At 43.7% G+C, this 16142-nt stretch overlaps 1 protein-coding gene across 2 annotated transcripts in view; it reads left to right on the plus strand.

The window, feature by feature from the left end:
• Nucleotides 1-16142, plus strand: part of TAF3 (TATA-box binding protein associated factor 3) — a 140492-nt gene that overhangs the window by 83204 nt on the left and 41146 nt on the right. For both annotated transcript variants that reach the window (XM_083461070.1, XM_083461071.1), the window contains exon 3: nt 8530-10328. In XM_083461070.1, coding sequence (XP_083317196.1) covers nt 8530-10328 — 1799 coding nt within the window. The remainder of the gene's footprint in view (nt 1-8529; nt 10329-16142) is intronic.

The following is a 16142-nucleotide window of genomic DNA, read 5'->3' on the forward strand; positions in this document are numbered from 1 at the left end:
CCACAACCCAGTAATGCCATCGTGTAAATCGAAAGCAGGGTTTGTGTGGTAGGTCCTGGTGTATTGCATGAATTTGTGTCAACTTACTAGGGAAAGCGAGGGACGTGGGTGGCTCTGTGAGTTAAACCACAGAGCCTAGGACTTGCCGATCAGAAGGTCGGCAGTTCGAATCCCCGCAATGGGATGAGCTCCCTTTGCTTGGCCCCTTCTCCTGCCAACCTAGCAGTTTGAAAGCACATCAAAGTGCAAGTAGATAAATAGGTACCACTCTGGCGGGAAGGTAAACGGCGTTTCCGTGTGCTGCTCTGGTTCGCCAGATGCGGCTTAGTCATGCTGGCCACATGACCCGGAAGCTGTACCTTGGCCAATAAAGCGAGGTGAGCACCGCAACCCCAGAGTCGTCCACGACTAAACCTAAAGGTCAGGGGTCCCTTTACCTTTTACTAGGGAAAGAATCATAGAGGACCTTGACCTCTTGTTTATGCGTGCTTTAAGTGATCTCTTTACCAAAAATGGAGGCAGGGAGATGAGTGGGGAAGATTGAAAAGATGTCTGTCTCTGAGGGATTGTACATGGCATCCAGTTGAGACTAGCCTTTGGATAGTCTTATGCCATACTGACTTGCTTTTATTTTTAGCATCGTGCTGTTAAAATTGTCACCCAAGGCATGCTGATAGGGATTTTGCAGGGGGCATGTGTGTGCAATGGCTCATTTAGTTCAGCATTCTATTCTCTCAGTGGCCAAACAGATAGATGCAAGCAAGCAAGCAGACCCCCTGAGTTCAACAGTTCTCTCCCGCTCCCCTCCTCGGTTTACAGCAACTGGTATTCAGAAGCATATTGTCTCTCACCATGGAGAGCCATCGATAGTCTATGCTTCTGCTTTGCTACAGGTCTCCTACATTCCCTGTGGGCTCCCCTGGTGTCAAATAATAAGGAAGGGACAGCTGAGAGCAGGGCAGATAGATGGCCTTGTTGCGTTGGGTAATGCCTGTTTGCATCTATGTTTTAAAATGAGGGAATTTGGGGGTTTGTTTTAAAATAAGACGTTGTCAGTGCTAACACGAAAAGCCCCTTCTCCACAATATTAAATAAGTAAGCACAGGCTGGGGAAACTGTTTACTCGCCATCCCTCTCCCCCCGCCAGCTCACTCCAGTGGCAGCACACTTGAGAAGTGTAAATACTGCCTGGATTCCCAATCTGCAGATCGTAAAACATGACCTTTTGTCAGAGGATCGGTGGAGGATCTTAGATGGCTCAGAAATTTCCAGCCCAGCAGCACTTGAAAAGGGAGATTATTGAAATACTCCAGATAGTGACATTGTCTCGGATGATCTCCAAATTCATATTTCTTTTATCGGGAACGAGCGGGTGTGAGAAATCTCACCTTAATGCACACTATTACCATAGCTGTGCCCCTATTATACTATTGTAATCGGGTCTGAACCAAGAGCAGTGATTAACGATGGCAATTTATTGTATCTGACGAGGGGAGAAAATGGGAGATGTTGTCGTTATCATAAATCATATCATAAATAACCAAAGAGAAGCCCTCGGAAAGCTTGTGTGGTGTCAGCAATGAGGCACTTTTCGGCGCGTTCGCCCAGGATGGTAGCCATAGAAACCCCAAAGTCATATTGTTATCTTAGTCTTGCTGCAGTTATGTGATACAACCATATTAACATATAGATTAGGCCATTTATAATACTAGGTGTCATTTCAGGTTAGCTTGCTTATATAGCATTTTAGGGCTCTCTCCTTTTCATTCTGCAGAATGTTAGGGAAAGGCTGCGTTTCCGCAGGTCAGTCTCGAGCCATTTATAACCCATCAGCGTCACACAACTGTCAGCCCAGTTAATATACTCCTGTTATTGATTGGTTGCAGTGTGCAAGTTGTCACTGCCTAATTACCTTGTCTTTGCTAATAATTTCATTTTTAACAGGGGGGGGGGAATGAAATATGTTTAAACAAGGAATATAGTGCATATACTTTACTGAGTTCTTTGGTCTAAGAAGCCCGATTTATTGCTGAGGTGCAGATAGAGTGGGGGGGGGGGAGAGCCTGTTGCAAACATCCTAGGAAAACTTGCTCAGCTTTGCGGTTTGTTTGTTTCTGATGCTTTTTGACTCTGTGCTGTCCCGTCCGTCCGTCCCGGTTGGTTGTTGCTCTTCTTAAGGTGAGATGCAGTGTAGGCTGCAGCTTGCAGAGGAAAAAATATGATGATGAGCAACTGGACTGTTGCCAGCATAGCAAATGAAATTATTTAGAATTATATGGGATTTGTGCATAGCTTCCTCTGTCTCTGTCCCTCTCCCTCTCTCTCTCTCTCTCTCTCTCTCTCACACACACACACCATGTTTTCACATTTCTTCCTTTAAAATCGAACTCTGCAACTCACGGATGATCTTCTCCAGTTTACAAATCTTAATTGAGCCATCGGCTTGCCAGGGATATCGGGCAAGCGACTAACTCAGCCATTGCACCTCTCCCCCTTGCCTCCACAAAAAGAACCTGCACTAGGGGGATAACAATACTGGCCTACCTTGCAGGATTATTGCAAGGAACTCTGGGTTAAATACCGTATTTTTCCGTGTAGAAGACGCCCCCATGTATAAGATGACCCCTATTTTTTGAGCCCCAAGTTAAGGCTATTTAATTGCAACATTCAGTATGTATAAGACGACCCCCAATTTCAAACTTAATTTTTTTTGGGGGGGGATATAGTCTTATACATGGAAAAATACAGAATATATGAGACATTTTGAACACTTTAGCACACTACATAAATCCTGTGGTGTTGTTGTTTGTGTTGTTGCTGCAGCTGCTACTGGAAGCTTGCATCAAATTCCTGTTCAGCCAGTCCCAGTGTTCTCTGCCCATCTCTCTGTGTCTCCCTTTCCCATGTGAGCCCAGTCACATGTCCTTTTCTTTGCATGCTGCCCCTATGTCTGGCAGGTATATGGGGCCTACCTGTATCTCCTGTGTGCCACCCATTTATCTCCCTCCCTTTCTCATTGCCCTTTTGTCACTGTGGTGCTGCATTTTCCAATTATTTCGCATGTGTGTTGCTCATCACTGTGTATCTCTTGCATACTGCCGTCATTTTCTTGCTATCTCCAAGGTATGTGGTGGTCACTGCAAGGCATCCCCAACCGAAGTAATGTATAGCACAACATAATTTATTTATTTTTTTAAGCAAAGCTGGGTACTCTTAAAGCACAGTATAAATGCATGGTGATGGTTTTGGTTGTTACTGTATTCTTAACACATTTCTCAGCTGAGGGTTCTTAATGGTACTAAACAGGAAAAACAGCAACCCAGACCAGTATTTTGGCACCACCATGCAATAATATATTTCCGCCCTCTCTCTTCAGAAGCTACCCATGCAGAAATTAATTCTATTTGTTTTTTACATTCAGACTTTTCTGCTCTGCGTTATCCCTTATGGTTAAGGGCAAATAGCAAAGTTTTTAAACCCAAGTTTAAAAAAATAAATCTACAGTCAGTTTACCTTCTGATGTTTAAAAGTCTTCGTTAAAATGAATGTCCTGTTTGAGAACTCCAGAAGTGATATTTTAAAAAAAGAAAAGTGTGTGCACACACCAGCCGATAATTACATCTGCAGGACCTCTAGCTGTGAAAACTTGCAAAACGGAGGCATGCAAGTTGACGTTTTGCTAGTCTTACGCTGCTGTCTATTGTACTTTAGTATTTTTTATGATCTTTATGCTTTTAAATGTGTATACTTCTTGCATGGTTTCCCAGCAGGAAATTACTAAGTAAATAAATAGTAAAACAAACTAGGTAGCCTCAGCCAACCTTGCAGACAAGTAAGAAACAACTTATCACTACCGCACTCCCCCCAGGGGCTTGAGCAATGACTTGCTTGGAAGAAGATGGTAGTTTTTCTCTTAGCAAATGACTAACCCACAGCCTTGGAGCAAGTAAACCCTGCACAAATCCAGAGCGGAGTCCTTAAGATGGCTGGATGACGCCTTGTATACCTCCTTCCAGCAACTCCTGCAGCCAAGCTGTTGTCAAACATCTTACTCTGCTTTCCTTTGGACCACATCAGCTAGGTCTTGTCACTTAGACAGCCCAGGACCTCCATACACATTGCCTAGGCCTGAGCCCCGGAGGGGTCACTTAGGTGCTGCCAGGGGAGCAGTTAGGAGTTACTGGCCTCTGCAGCCACAGCAGGCGCTGTGATTCTCCAGGGGTTTGACTTCACCCCAGAGGGCACACTCAGTTGTCTCTCAAGGCAGATGGATGCCAAGAACAACAACAAAGGTACAATACAGTGGTACCTCGTGTTGCGTAAACTCCAGGTTATGGAATCTTTGGGTTATGGCCGTGGCAAACCCAGAAGTGGGTTTGCCACTCGTATGTGCGCAAAAGCAGTCCTCCAGTTAAGGAATTTTCGGGATACAGCCGGGCCTCCAGAACGGATCCTGTTCGTAACCGGAGGTACCACTGCATTCATATGGCACCTTAGAGTGTTCCAGGGACTTCACGTTATTTTGTGAGCCTTTTAACAACCCTGTAAACTAGGTCCCATATTGCAGTTGAGGAGTTGAGGATGAGCAAGCATACCTTAATGTAAGCCGATGGAGAATTCACAACAGAGATGGGATTCAAGCCAGCAGCTTCCCCATTCATAGCTCAAATCTCTTTGCTGTTACAGTGCAGCATCTCCCTGTCACAGGAGCTGCCACTCAGCTGGCATTTTGAAAAGACCAAGGATCCTAAGGGATCCTTCATTGGTTACTACAGAGATTCAGGAACCAACATGCCATGGCTTTCCCCCCATGTTGCCATCATAGCACTTGGGAATCTGACCCATGCTGGGGTATGTTTGTATGGAAACAACTGTGTAGGCCCTTTGCTCCATGGGAGAGGAAGTTAAAAAATGTTGATTTGTGGTGGTGTTTAGAGTGATGTTTTAAACGTTGCCCATTTTAAATCTTCATTTAAAACCTCCTTCCCAAAGTTAGGCCTAAGTCTGTAAGTCTCATTTTCTGTTTAGGCAAAGGGTGAAAAGCAAGCCAAATATTCATACGCTCCCAAATTTTGATCTGCACGGCTAAGTAACAGAACGTGTTACTTCCGGGTTTTGCCGCTCCCGCATGCGCAGACGTTCAAAATGACGTCATGCACGGAAGCAGCGAATCACACGCAGACATGGGTTGCGTTCGCTTCAGGATGCGAACAGGGCTCCGGAACGGATCCCGTTCGCATCCAGAGGTACCACTTTAATGGGAAACTCTTCTCTTTTTTTTCAAGGTTGGAATATGTTTTTAACATTATGTTGGGAGCTGCCCAGAGTGGCTGGGGCAACCCACTCAGATGGCTGGCATATAAATAGAAGAAGAAGAAGAAGAAGAAGAAGAAGAAGAAGAAGAAGAAGTTGTTGTTGTTGTTGTTAGTCCATCACCCTGCACACTTCTGCTTTTGGTTCTGCTGCAGAAAGTTGCCCATCTTGGAATTCATCCCTTGGGTAGAAAGAGGTCCACAACTCTCTGCTACAGCATCCCTAATATCGGCTAACATTTTGCTTGCTCAGGCTTTTCCATTTTAGCAGTGGAGGAACTCAGGCCTTTAGGAAGTGTAAGGCACTCCATTGCAGCCTGCCCCCATCCTATGCCATACAAAATGGCTAGGATTTCTTTCTCTCTCTAATAATTCTTGTGAGCTGCTGTCAGATTGTTGGATTGTAGCACTGCGTTCATTCAGGGTATAACCTGGAATTATTTATCAGCTGTCCTGGGTACTGAAGAGTGGCAATGCACAATTACTCAAGCCTAGTGCTCACAAAGAACAGGTGAAGAGGTAAACCTGTTTTGAGGCTGCAGGTGGGGGCTCATAGGATCGAATCCTCCTGTATCCAGAAATATTTCCTGCACACGGAAAACTAGCATGTCAGAGAGAAGAATTCAAACTTGGTTTTCCCCCTGACATTTGGGTTTCTGCACGTACAGTGTGTTTATAGTCACCCAGAGAACGTGAGTTATAGGTAGCCTATAAATCGTATTCATAAATAGAATAAAAAATTGTGTTTTGCTGTGAAGGAGCAAAATCATGTGAAAGCTCACCTTTTGTCTGAATTGATACAATCTAGAAGGAGGTTTAACTTTGCCCATGCTCTTGTTAAGAATGCAAGATACCTTGAATATCTTTGGCTTTTAGTAGGCCTGTCAACATCTGTCTGAAACACCTTTTAGAGGACTTGTTAATAACTCTTGATGGACTGTCGGAAGGAGGAGCTATTGAATGGTGTTTTTGCGGGTGATCAGAGGTATCTTCTGAAAAGGGCTAGGGGGAATCATAGTTCTTTGGGCCCCTTGGAATTTGATGCAGGGAGCTAAGCAACGCGAAGGCATTTTTCCAGGCCTGCATTGGGCTGACATCTATAACTTGGAAGCTGTTCCCTATGAATTTGAAATGTTTTTCCAGCACTACCACTCATTCCCCTCTTAATTCATACCATTATAGGGCAAGAAAGCATATTTCATTCCCATAATAGATCAGATAATGATTGAACCAGATTTGAGAAACCTGCAGCACAAAAACTGGCGGTTCAGTCTATTTCTAGCAGGTGCCGACTCAGTCAAGAGTGATTTGCTTTTTCTTTCTCTTTTTTTAAGAGACAGAAATGTGCATGCCCATCCAAGCAAAACTGAACTGCCTAACACTTTTCTGTTTTTCACAGAAGGCTAAGGCTTTATCCCCGGGCAAAGTCTCCACTCTGGACTGGCTGCTGTAAATCCTCTGGGCCTTGGCAAAAGCTCGACTTGTTAGCTCGTTTTACTTAATTTGTGATGCTGGCACTCATTCATGCTTCAGCCCAGGGCTCTTGACTCAACTCTCCTAAATCGGGGCATTGACACATTTTAGAGGGAAGAAACATCCCCTCCCATAGCCTGAAAGGAAACTCTTCCAAATGAGATTCTTTAAGTTGGATTCAGAATAAAGGAAGACTTTGCACAGTTTCAGAATAATATTTTATTTTATTTTATTTTAAAAAATGTTTGTTAAAATAACAAAATTGCATACTCATTCCTCCTTGCAGCCACCTTCCAAAAACCGAATAATTCTTGGTATTCCTCACTAATAGCATCTACAGGTTGCTTTCATGCTGGAGTTTTTAAAATTCTTGCAATTACTAAGCTTCAAAAGAGGGCTGTTATATAGTTAAGCAAAAGACGAATGTGTACTGCACCCACTCTCATGTTGCTAAAGTCAAACCAGACAGACTTTTTTTTTGGTGAAGTTGGGTAAATGAATGTACAGAGGTTATTTAACAGTAGCAGAGCGAGAGAATCATTTTGTGACTGAACCGTTGGTTGTATCCAACCAAGTGCTACTCAGAGTAAACCTGCTGAAATTAATGGACCTAAATTAATCTCATTCTTTGATTTCAGTTGGTCGACTCTGAATATGACTAACCTGCCTTCCTGGGCTCCTTTGGGAGGAAAGACAGAGGGAAAAAACATTGAATACAACTCCATGTAGCTACATTGATTTTTTTTTAAGCTACACACCCTGATATAAGCAAAAAGTGTCACATATTAGGGGACATTTGATTCTAGATGACCAGCTATATTTTCTTGCCACTACATACATAAATGTGTGTATATATATATATATATATATATATATATATATATATATACTCTTGGGATTGTATCCAACGCTGATGTTTTGCTCATGCAACAGACTTTCGCTTGCACAATGGACTGTTCCTCCTACTTTCCCCTGCAGCTTCCTGCACACATGCAAAATCTGTTCTAGACAATTGGGGGACAATCTGGAACAGATATTTAGGGGTGCTTAGGGAGAGAACCCCGGGAGAGAAACGGGAAATCCTGCTGTGCTAGTGAAAGTCCACTCACACAGTGCTGGATAAAACTCACGGTGGTCAACCAGAGTTGTTTATGTTTCCTTTTGGTTTATTTGGTTCGCTCTTCCTTCCTTGCTACTTTACATGTAACTTCAGTGAAACTCAGTAAAAATAAGGTTTCAGGTTGGTTGGTTGGTTGGTTGGTTTAAGGAAGGAAATAAGACATTTCTCTCTCTCTGAGGATATATATTTCCTTGGCCTGCTAGCGAAATCCAGCACACCTAGAATCTCTACTCTGGTTGTGATATTTTGATTCAAAGAAGCAGACAATCACTTGACATGGAGGGAGATGCTGCAATTGGCTCCAATCGAAATGGTAGATGTAATGGATTAAAAAAAAATAGCAGTAGAGAAATTGCTTATGGACCACAATTTGAGAATGGATTTCTCTGAAAATATGAAAATGATACTATATATATATGTGTGGGTGGGGGGGGGTGAATAAAGTGCTGTTGTGTACCATTTAATCTGTATACTGTATCTGATAAGTGAAATGCTTTGTTTTTGTACAGTTCTTAAACTGAGTCATTCAGTCCATGTGAGCTTACTTCTTGTGATCTCTCTAGAAAGTTGTGCCATTGTCTTAAGTAAGCTAACAACTTTCCCTTTACTTGTTTCTTTCAACAGAGGAAGAGGAAGAGCAGGTGCCCACTGATGGCGGGACTTCAGCAGAAGCCATGCAAGTACCTTTGGAGGAAGAGGGAGAAATGGAAGAAGAGGAGGCTGTCAATGATGAAAACTACTTGAGCAAGAGGCCACTAGATAGTCCCGAATCTGAGGAAATGCCTGCCACGAAGCGGCCAAAACTAGCTAGCGTGAAAGGAGATAGTCCAGAGGGGATGGTGGAACCACGTGAGCCTCTTAGTTCCATCAATGCCCAGAAGGTGCCCCCCATGCTTTCCCCGGTTTGCGTTCAGGATGGTGCCGATGTGGCTCCTCTCTCTCCAGAACCACCCATACTGGCTCCCATTGCAAAATCGCAGTTGCCGGTTTCCAAACCGTTGGAGCCCAGAGCATTTACACCTAAAGCAAAGGTGAAAACGAACTCCCCAGGGCAGAAGACTAAGGCGCCCAAAGTTCCTCCATCACCAGCAGTGGCCGGAAGCCCCATCCGCTCTCCAAAAACTGGACCCAAAGAGAAGAAATCGCCGGGCCGATCCAAGAGCCCCAGAAGTCCTAAGAGTCCAAAGGTTCCGGTTCATGTCCCTCAGGTAGCAGTTAAGCAGGAGACCCCGAGTAGAACGCCCTTGGCAGCGTTAAGTGAAAAGATGGGGAAAGAGAATATCCAAATCAAACAAGGGCCAACCCCCATTGACCCTGGGAAACCAAACAGTGAGAATCCGGCGAAGAAAGTGGCCGTGCTTGACAAGACAATTGACGATTCCATTGATGCTGTAATTGCTCGTGCTTGTGCTGAACGGGACCCGGACCCATTCGAGTTTTCCTCAGGGTCAGAATCGGAAGGGGATGTTTTCACTAGCCCTAAAAGACTCTCTGTGTCAGAGACCACAACCCCCAAAGCTTCTGTTTCTGCTAACAGCAGCTTAAATAAGGCAGGAAGCACCCCAGTTCCTCCCTCTGGTGGAACGTCAAGCTCAGACATTTCATGGACGATGGATGACTCCATAGATGAGGTCATTCGAAAAGCAAATATGGGTCCTCCTGCCAATTTGCCGGCAAACTTCCCTTATTTCTCATCTCCCTCTGCTTCTCCACCAACTCCAGAGCCTCTGCTCAAAGTTTACGAGGAGAAAACTAAGCTGGCTTCCTCAATAGAAGTTATGAAGAAGCTGAAGAAAGAGTTGAAGACAAAAATGAAGAAGAAGGAAAAGAACAAAGACAAGGAGAAGAATAAAGAGAAGAACAAAGACAAGGAGAAAAACAAAGACAAGGATAAAGACAAAGATGGAGGCAAAGAAGTAAAATTTCCGTGGAAGGACTTGATCAGAGATGATGACTTGGATCCGTACAAGTTCAAAATTAAAGACTTTGATGATGAGCCAAAAGTCAAGGTAAAAGATGGCAGCACCAAGAAAGAACGAGAGAAGCATAAAGACAAGAAGAAAGATAAAGGCAAGAAAGATAAAGACAAGAAAGACAAGGAGAAAGTTAAAGAGAAAAATAAAGGCAAGAATAAATCTTCGTCAGTGCCTCTTGTTCTGCCTCCCAAAGACCTGCCCCTGCCTTTGTTCAGCACCCCGGCGGCCATGAAACTCCCGTCGCTGTTGCCGGCCCTCCCGACGATCCTTCCGGAAAAACTCTTCGAGGAGAAGGAGAAGCCCAAAGAAAAGAAGAAGGACAAAAAGGAGAAGAAGAAGAAGAAAGAGAGGGAGAAGGACAAGGAAAAGGAGAAGAAGGAGAAAGAGAAGGAAAAGAAGGAGAGGGAGAAGAAAGAAAAGGAAAAAGAGAAACACAAACACGAAAAAGTAAGCAATTGGTGTATTTTGTGGTGGGGTTCTTTATTGCTCAGCTTCCCACACCATAGCAGAATTATACCGGAGCAACATCTAAATATATGCTTCACAGGGTTCTGAAACAGTAAAATATTTAAACCTAAAAACTGAATTTATTGAAAGGATTTCACAGTAGTAAAATGAGGCTAACAGAATCATAGAAGCCTAGAATTGTAGCGTTGGAAGGGACCTCGAGGGTCATCTAGTCCAACCCCCTGCGATGCAGGAATCTCAGCTAAAGCATCCCTGACAGATGGAGGTCAAGGCTTTGTTCTCCCTCCACTGTTGGAGACAGTATGACTTCAAATACCAGTTACTTGGAATCACAAAAGTGTTTTCAGGTCTTGCTTGCAGGCTTCCCATGGACATTGGGTTGGCTACCTGGACTAGATGGGCCTTTGGCCAGATCCAGCAGGGGTTCTGTTTATGTTGGTCTTTTAATTATGAAAGTTTAAAAAGTTAACAGATCCCTAAATCCACACCTTTCCTGCAGTTTTCACCTTTACCCTACCCTAAGTCTTCTTTTAAAATTTGAGCACGTTCAAGTTAATGTACCTGTACTATTCATGTAGGGCAGGTATGTCCAAAGTCCGTTTTGAGAACCTAATCTGGCCTGCCGGTTGGTTTCAGGCCCATGTGACAGTTTATTTCCTGGGGTAAAATCCCAAAAACACCTTAATAACATCAATCCTTAAAAAAGCTCAGCAACTCCAATCCTAAAAAAAGGTCAACAACTTTGGTTGGCCCTCATGGGTCGGCCCTCACTTCATCAAATCTGGCCCCCTTTGAAAAAAGTTTGGACACCCCTGATATAGGGGGACTACATACGCAGGAAAGCTTGCATTCTAAAAATGAATAGGACAACAGGGGTGTTGGAGGTAAGGGTAAAATGGAAATTTTATTTATGGCCTCTTGTCTTTACTGGTCCAGCATTGCATCTCCAAAAGGGTACTTTACATTTTCTGTCCTGTATGCCAATTTCCTAAATAAATCAGCTCTATGTACATCTAGCTGCTATTTTTCACTGGCATTAGTTTGCTCCCTCCTCTTTATAACAACAACAACAACTTTATTATTTATATGCTGCCCATCTGGGTGGCTCCAATTAAAACATTAAAAATATCAGTAAAACAGTAAAACATCAACCATTAAAACGTCCCTTCAGGGCTGCCTTCAGATATCTTCTAAAAGTGAAATAGTTGTTTATCTCCTTGACATCTGATGGGAGAGTGTTCCACAGGGTGGGTGCCACTACCGAGAAGGCCCTCTGCCTGGTTCCCTGTAGCTGTTTGTCTTGCAGTGAGGGAACCGCCAGAAGGCCCTTGGAGCTGGATCTCAGTGTCTGGGCTGGATGATGGGGCTGGAGATGCTCCTTCAGGTTTACTGGGCCGAGGCCGTTTAGGGCTTTAAAGGTCAGCACCAACACTTTGAATTGTGCTCAAAAAGGGTACTGGGAGCCATTGTACATCATTTAGGACCAGTAACTAGTAACTGCTCCCTATTACCAGGCTAGCTGCCACATTTAAAAGTGAAACAAAACTCAGTAGAAGTTCTCCTGGCCATGCAGGAGAGGGGATGGGGCTACCTCATGAGCAGTAAACAGTGGTTTAGCATTGCATGTAAACCAGGCTGCCAATACTGATAATAATACTAATACTAATACTACTACTACTACTACTAATAATAATAATAATAATAATTTATTATTTGTACCCCGCCCATCTGGCTGGGTTTCCCCAGCCACTCTGGGTGGCTTCCACAGAGACCAAAAATACACTAAAATGTCACACATTAAAAGCTTCCCTGAACAGGGCTGCTTTAAGATGTCTTCTGAATGTCAGGTAGTTGTTTATCGCTTTGACATCTGGTGGGAGGGCGTTCCACAGGGCGGGTGCCACTACCGAGAAGGCCCTCTGCCTGGTTCCCTGTAGCTTTGCTTCTCACAATGAGGGAACCGCCAGAAGGCCTCGGTGCTGGACCTCAGCGTCCGGGCAGAACGATGGGGGTGGAGACGCTCCCCATAGCCCAACCATTTGCAGCGAGGGCTGAATTGGAGATAATTGGTGAGAGGCATCTGTATTGTCTCAGTTAATCTTGTCCCCAGTTTCAGAGAGGCAGCGGTCCTCCTCTCTGAGAAAAGAGGAGGTCCTGGGGAAAGAACAGGCTTAGGCAAGGGAAGTTTGTCTCAGCTCAAAGATACGTAGTCTGCTTGGGAGGAGGTGCGTGACAAGGTAGTATCCTCAGTGAGAAAATCAGTTTTGGCAACTGTGTGTGCATCTTTTCCAACCTTCCCGTTTTTCCATCCACCCCAGCCATTTGCCTCTTCACTCTCTCTCTCTTTACTTCTCTTTTTATTTTATTCTATTTAGCTTGCAAGCTTTGGGGTAAGAAATCGCACTTTAAATCCCCTTAATAACCAAACTAGGTAGGGGATTATACTTACCCAGTGGAAAACCATGTATAAATAAATACATATAGATGACAATAGTTTTGGAATAACTAATCATAGCCACAGCCTTTCACAATACAGGGCAAGGGGTGGAATTACGTATACCAAAACCATACCATGCGAACAAACTCAAAAATAATTCATGTGAATGTAGTTTTCCACTCCTATTCCATAACTGGTTCTTGTCTAGGTTTTGTCTCCTGGTTTTTTAGAATTCGGTGTAACATTAGGAATATAATGGAACAATACCACCTATTAAAAGTCTATTCTTCGTAGCCCTAAAATATATTGTATTATAGGGAAAGCCATATAAGCTCGGGCAGATTACATTGACAAAGCTTCCTGTTACCTTGGTGAAAAGTCCCTGTCAAAAGATAAACTTTAAAGCCAGGCTGCATGAAAGAGTCCCTGGATAGAATTAAAATTTAAACTGATCTAGACAGATAAGCTTTGGAGGGAAAAAAAAAGTCGAAAAAGTCCACCTCTTTGCTGCAAGTCAGGATTTTGAAAATAAATTTCCCCCCTTTTAAATCTCTTGAGTGATTTTCATTTTTTGCAAGGCCGCTCTGCTGGTGTCCTGGAAAAACGGAGAGTTTGAGCTTTATCAGTTGGTGCCCTGAGGTATGTGGCAAAGAAGCTAAATCCTTGAAGATTAGCAAAAAAAGAGGGGGGCAAATGCAGCACATGGCAATAAGGGGCTTATATGACTACTAGTATTAGTTCAGGTGAAAGAAGTATTGCTTATACATAAAACTGGACAAATCCACTGACAATGTATTTTTAGTTAGCTACAAAGGAGTCTTATATTGCTGGACTTTACTTCTTTGGTGATTTGGGAAGCTTAGTAATCCACTGTAAATGCTCTTCTGCTGGCCCGAATTTCCAGTATTACTCCAGAATTGCAGCTCTTTAATTTTTTAACCAATGAAAGCTCATGTTCCCTTAACATCCACCTTTTCCGTAACAGCCACCTTTTCCTGCTTCTCTTGCATTTGCACGCATCTATTCTCTCTCTCACAGACATACAGAGGTTCTTCTAACCTCCTGGTTTCCTGTTAAATGCAAAGACTCAGGTTACCATTTGGAACCTTTCCGGATTGTGACAGTTGGACAAAAATTAGGAGACCCAAAAGTTAACCCTATAAGTAAGCAAGCTTTTGGGTGGGTCTCCATACTTGAAAACTAGTCATTAGGGAGAAAAAATCATAACATGATTTCTGTTAAGATTTCTTTTCTAATTAGATAAAATGTCTGCTACAACTGATGCTGACACTTGAAAATTTATTCCTTAAACAGTGTTTTTCCTACAGTTGTTTATACAGTGGCATCTTTGGTGGCTTCAGAACATCATAAAGCAACAAGCAGTAGGCTATATTTAAGGTGCAAACAAAACAGCACACTGTCACACAATTTTCTGCCTCTTCCATTTTACTAGAATGTTACCCCCAGAAACTGAATAGCAGGTCCTGAAGTCTCAATAGGATGTATTTCACCATTGTGTAGCTTAGTCACAAGAACTTGTGACAGCTGCCAGCTTAGATAGTTTCTAATAAAGTTGGCGAATTCATGTAAGGCAGGTGTATCGATGGTTGACTGTATTTCTGTGCCACTTCCATTCAAGCAAATCCCAAAGTGGCCTACAAACCATTCACCTCACACTGCAGCATCACAGTTGACAGCACACGACTTACACAATTGGCAAATCATCACAAAAACAATGATTGATAATTATAATCTATAAAACAGTGCTAACAAAACAGCAGCTCAAAAGCTAAACATTATTACATTATTAAATGGCCTCGTCTCCACCCCCATTGTTCTGCCCAAACACTGAGGTCCAGCTCCGAGAGCCTTCTGGCAAGTCCCTCACTGCAATAAGTGAAGTTACAGGAAACCAGGCAGAGGGCCTTCTCAGTAGTGGCGCCCTCCCTGTGGAACGCCCTCCCAGCAGATGTCAAGGAGATAAATACCTATTTGAGTTTTAGAAGACATCTGAAGGCAGTCCTGTTTAGTGACATTTTTAATGTTTGATGTTTTATTGTGTTTTAATATTCTGTTGGGAGCTGCCCAGAGGGACTGGGAAACCCAGCCAGATGGGTGGGGTACAAACAAACAAATAATGATTACATTCACACACGCAAACATTAGCTCGGTAATAATTCGCTCTACTCAGTCTATCAAGATACACAGCCAGTATATAAGGGACGCAGATGGCACTGTGGGTTAAACCACAGAGCCTAGGACTTGCCTATCAGAAGGTCGGCAGTTTGAATCCCCGCGACAGGGTGAGCTCCCATTGCTCTGTCCCAGCTCCTGCCAACCTAGCAGTTCGAAGGCATGTCAAAGTGCAAGTAGATAAATAGGTACCACTCTGGCGGGAAGGTAAACGGTGTTTCCGTGCGCTGCTCTGGTTCGCCAGAAGCGGCTTAGTCATGCTGGCCACATGACCCGGAAGCTGTACGCCGGCTCCCTCGGCCAATAAAGCGGGATGAGTGCTGCAGCCCCAGAGTCGGCCACAACTGGACCTAATGGTCAGGGGTCCCTTTACCCTTTACCTTTATCCAAAGGAAAGACTACCAACAGAATAGAACCATAACAAGTGCCTAGTCTCCCAGACACATAGGCATGTGTTCATGGACAGCAGTCCTCCCATCCAGGGTGCTGTCCTCCCCCCCCCCCCCCCAATTCTGCTGTCACCGAGAGATTTTGGATATAAGCACCACACACCCCTTTCCTTTGGACTCCCTATGAACGGTAGCAACCTGAAACAACAAACAATGGATATTAGCTGTGAGAGCCAAATGGAACTTCCCAATACAGTATATTTCTGAATGCCAGTTGCTTGGAACAAAACAGGATAGGAAGACCCCCGTCTTTACTCCTTGTTTGGAAGCGCAGAAGTGCCTTGGGTTGGCTGTTAATGAAACAGAACACCGGACCAGATTGTCTTTGCTCTTAGCCCAAGAAGACAATTCCTGTGTGCGTGTTTGCCAGCTCCTGTTATATAGCGCATTGAATAAATGACAACAAACAATGACGTACAAGCCTAGCCTGCTTTGTGAGTGTCTGCACTGAATCATAAAGCCAAAGACTGGAGAGGAAGGTGATTAATGGTGTTTATTAGGGCACCTTGCTGATTCATCCACTGGCTCTCGGCCAATTAACTTTGAATACGTTTTTGCAAAATATCAGTGCCTCCTGACGATTCTTAAGGAAAGGGGCAGTTTTAAATGCAAAGACATAAAAAACTGAGACGGGAAAAACTACCACTTGTTAGTAGAAGGAAAAACCCTATCTATCTATCTATCTATCTATCTATCTATCTATCTATCTATCTA

This window comes from Podarcis liolepis (genome assembly GCF_965112155.1).
Source record: "Podarcis liolepis genome assembly, chromosome: 10".
NCBI classification, from domain to species: domain Eukaryota; kingdom Metazoa; phylum Chordata; class Lepidosauria; order Squamata; family Lacertidae; genus Podarcis; species Podarcis liolepis.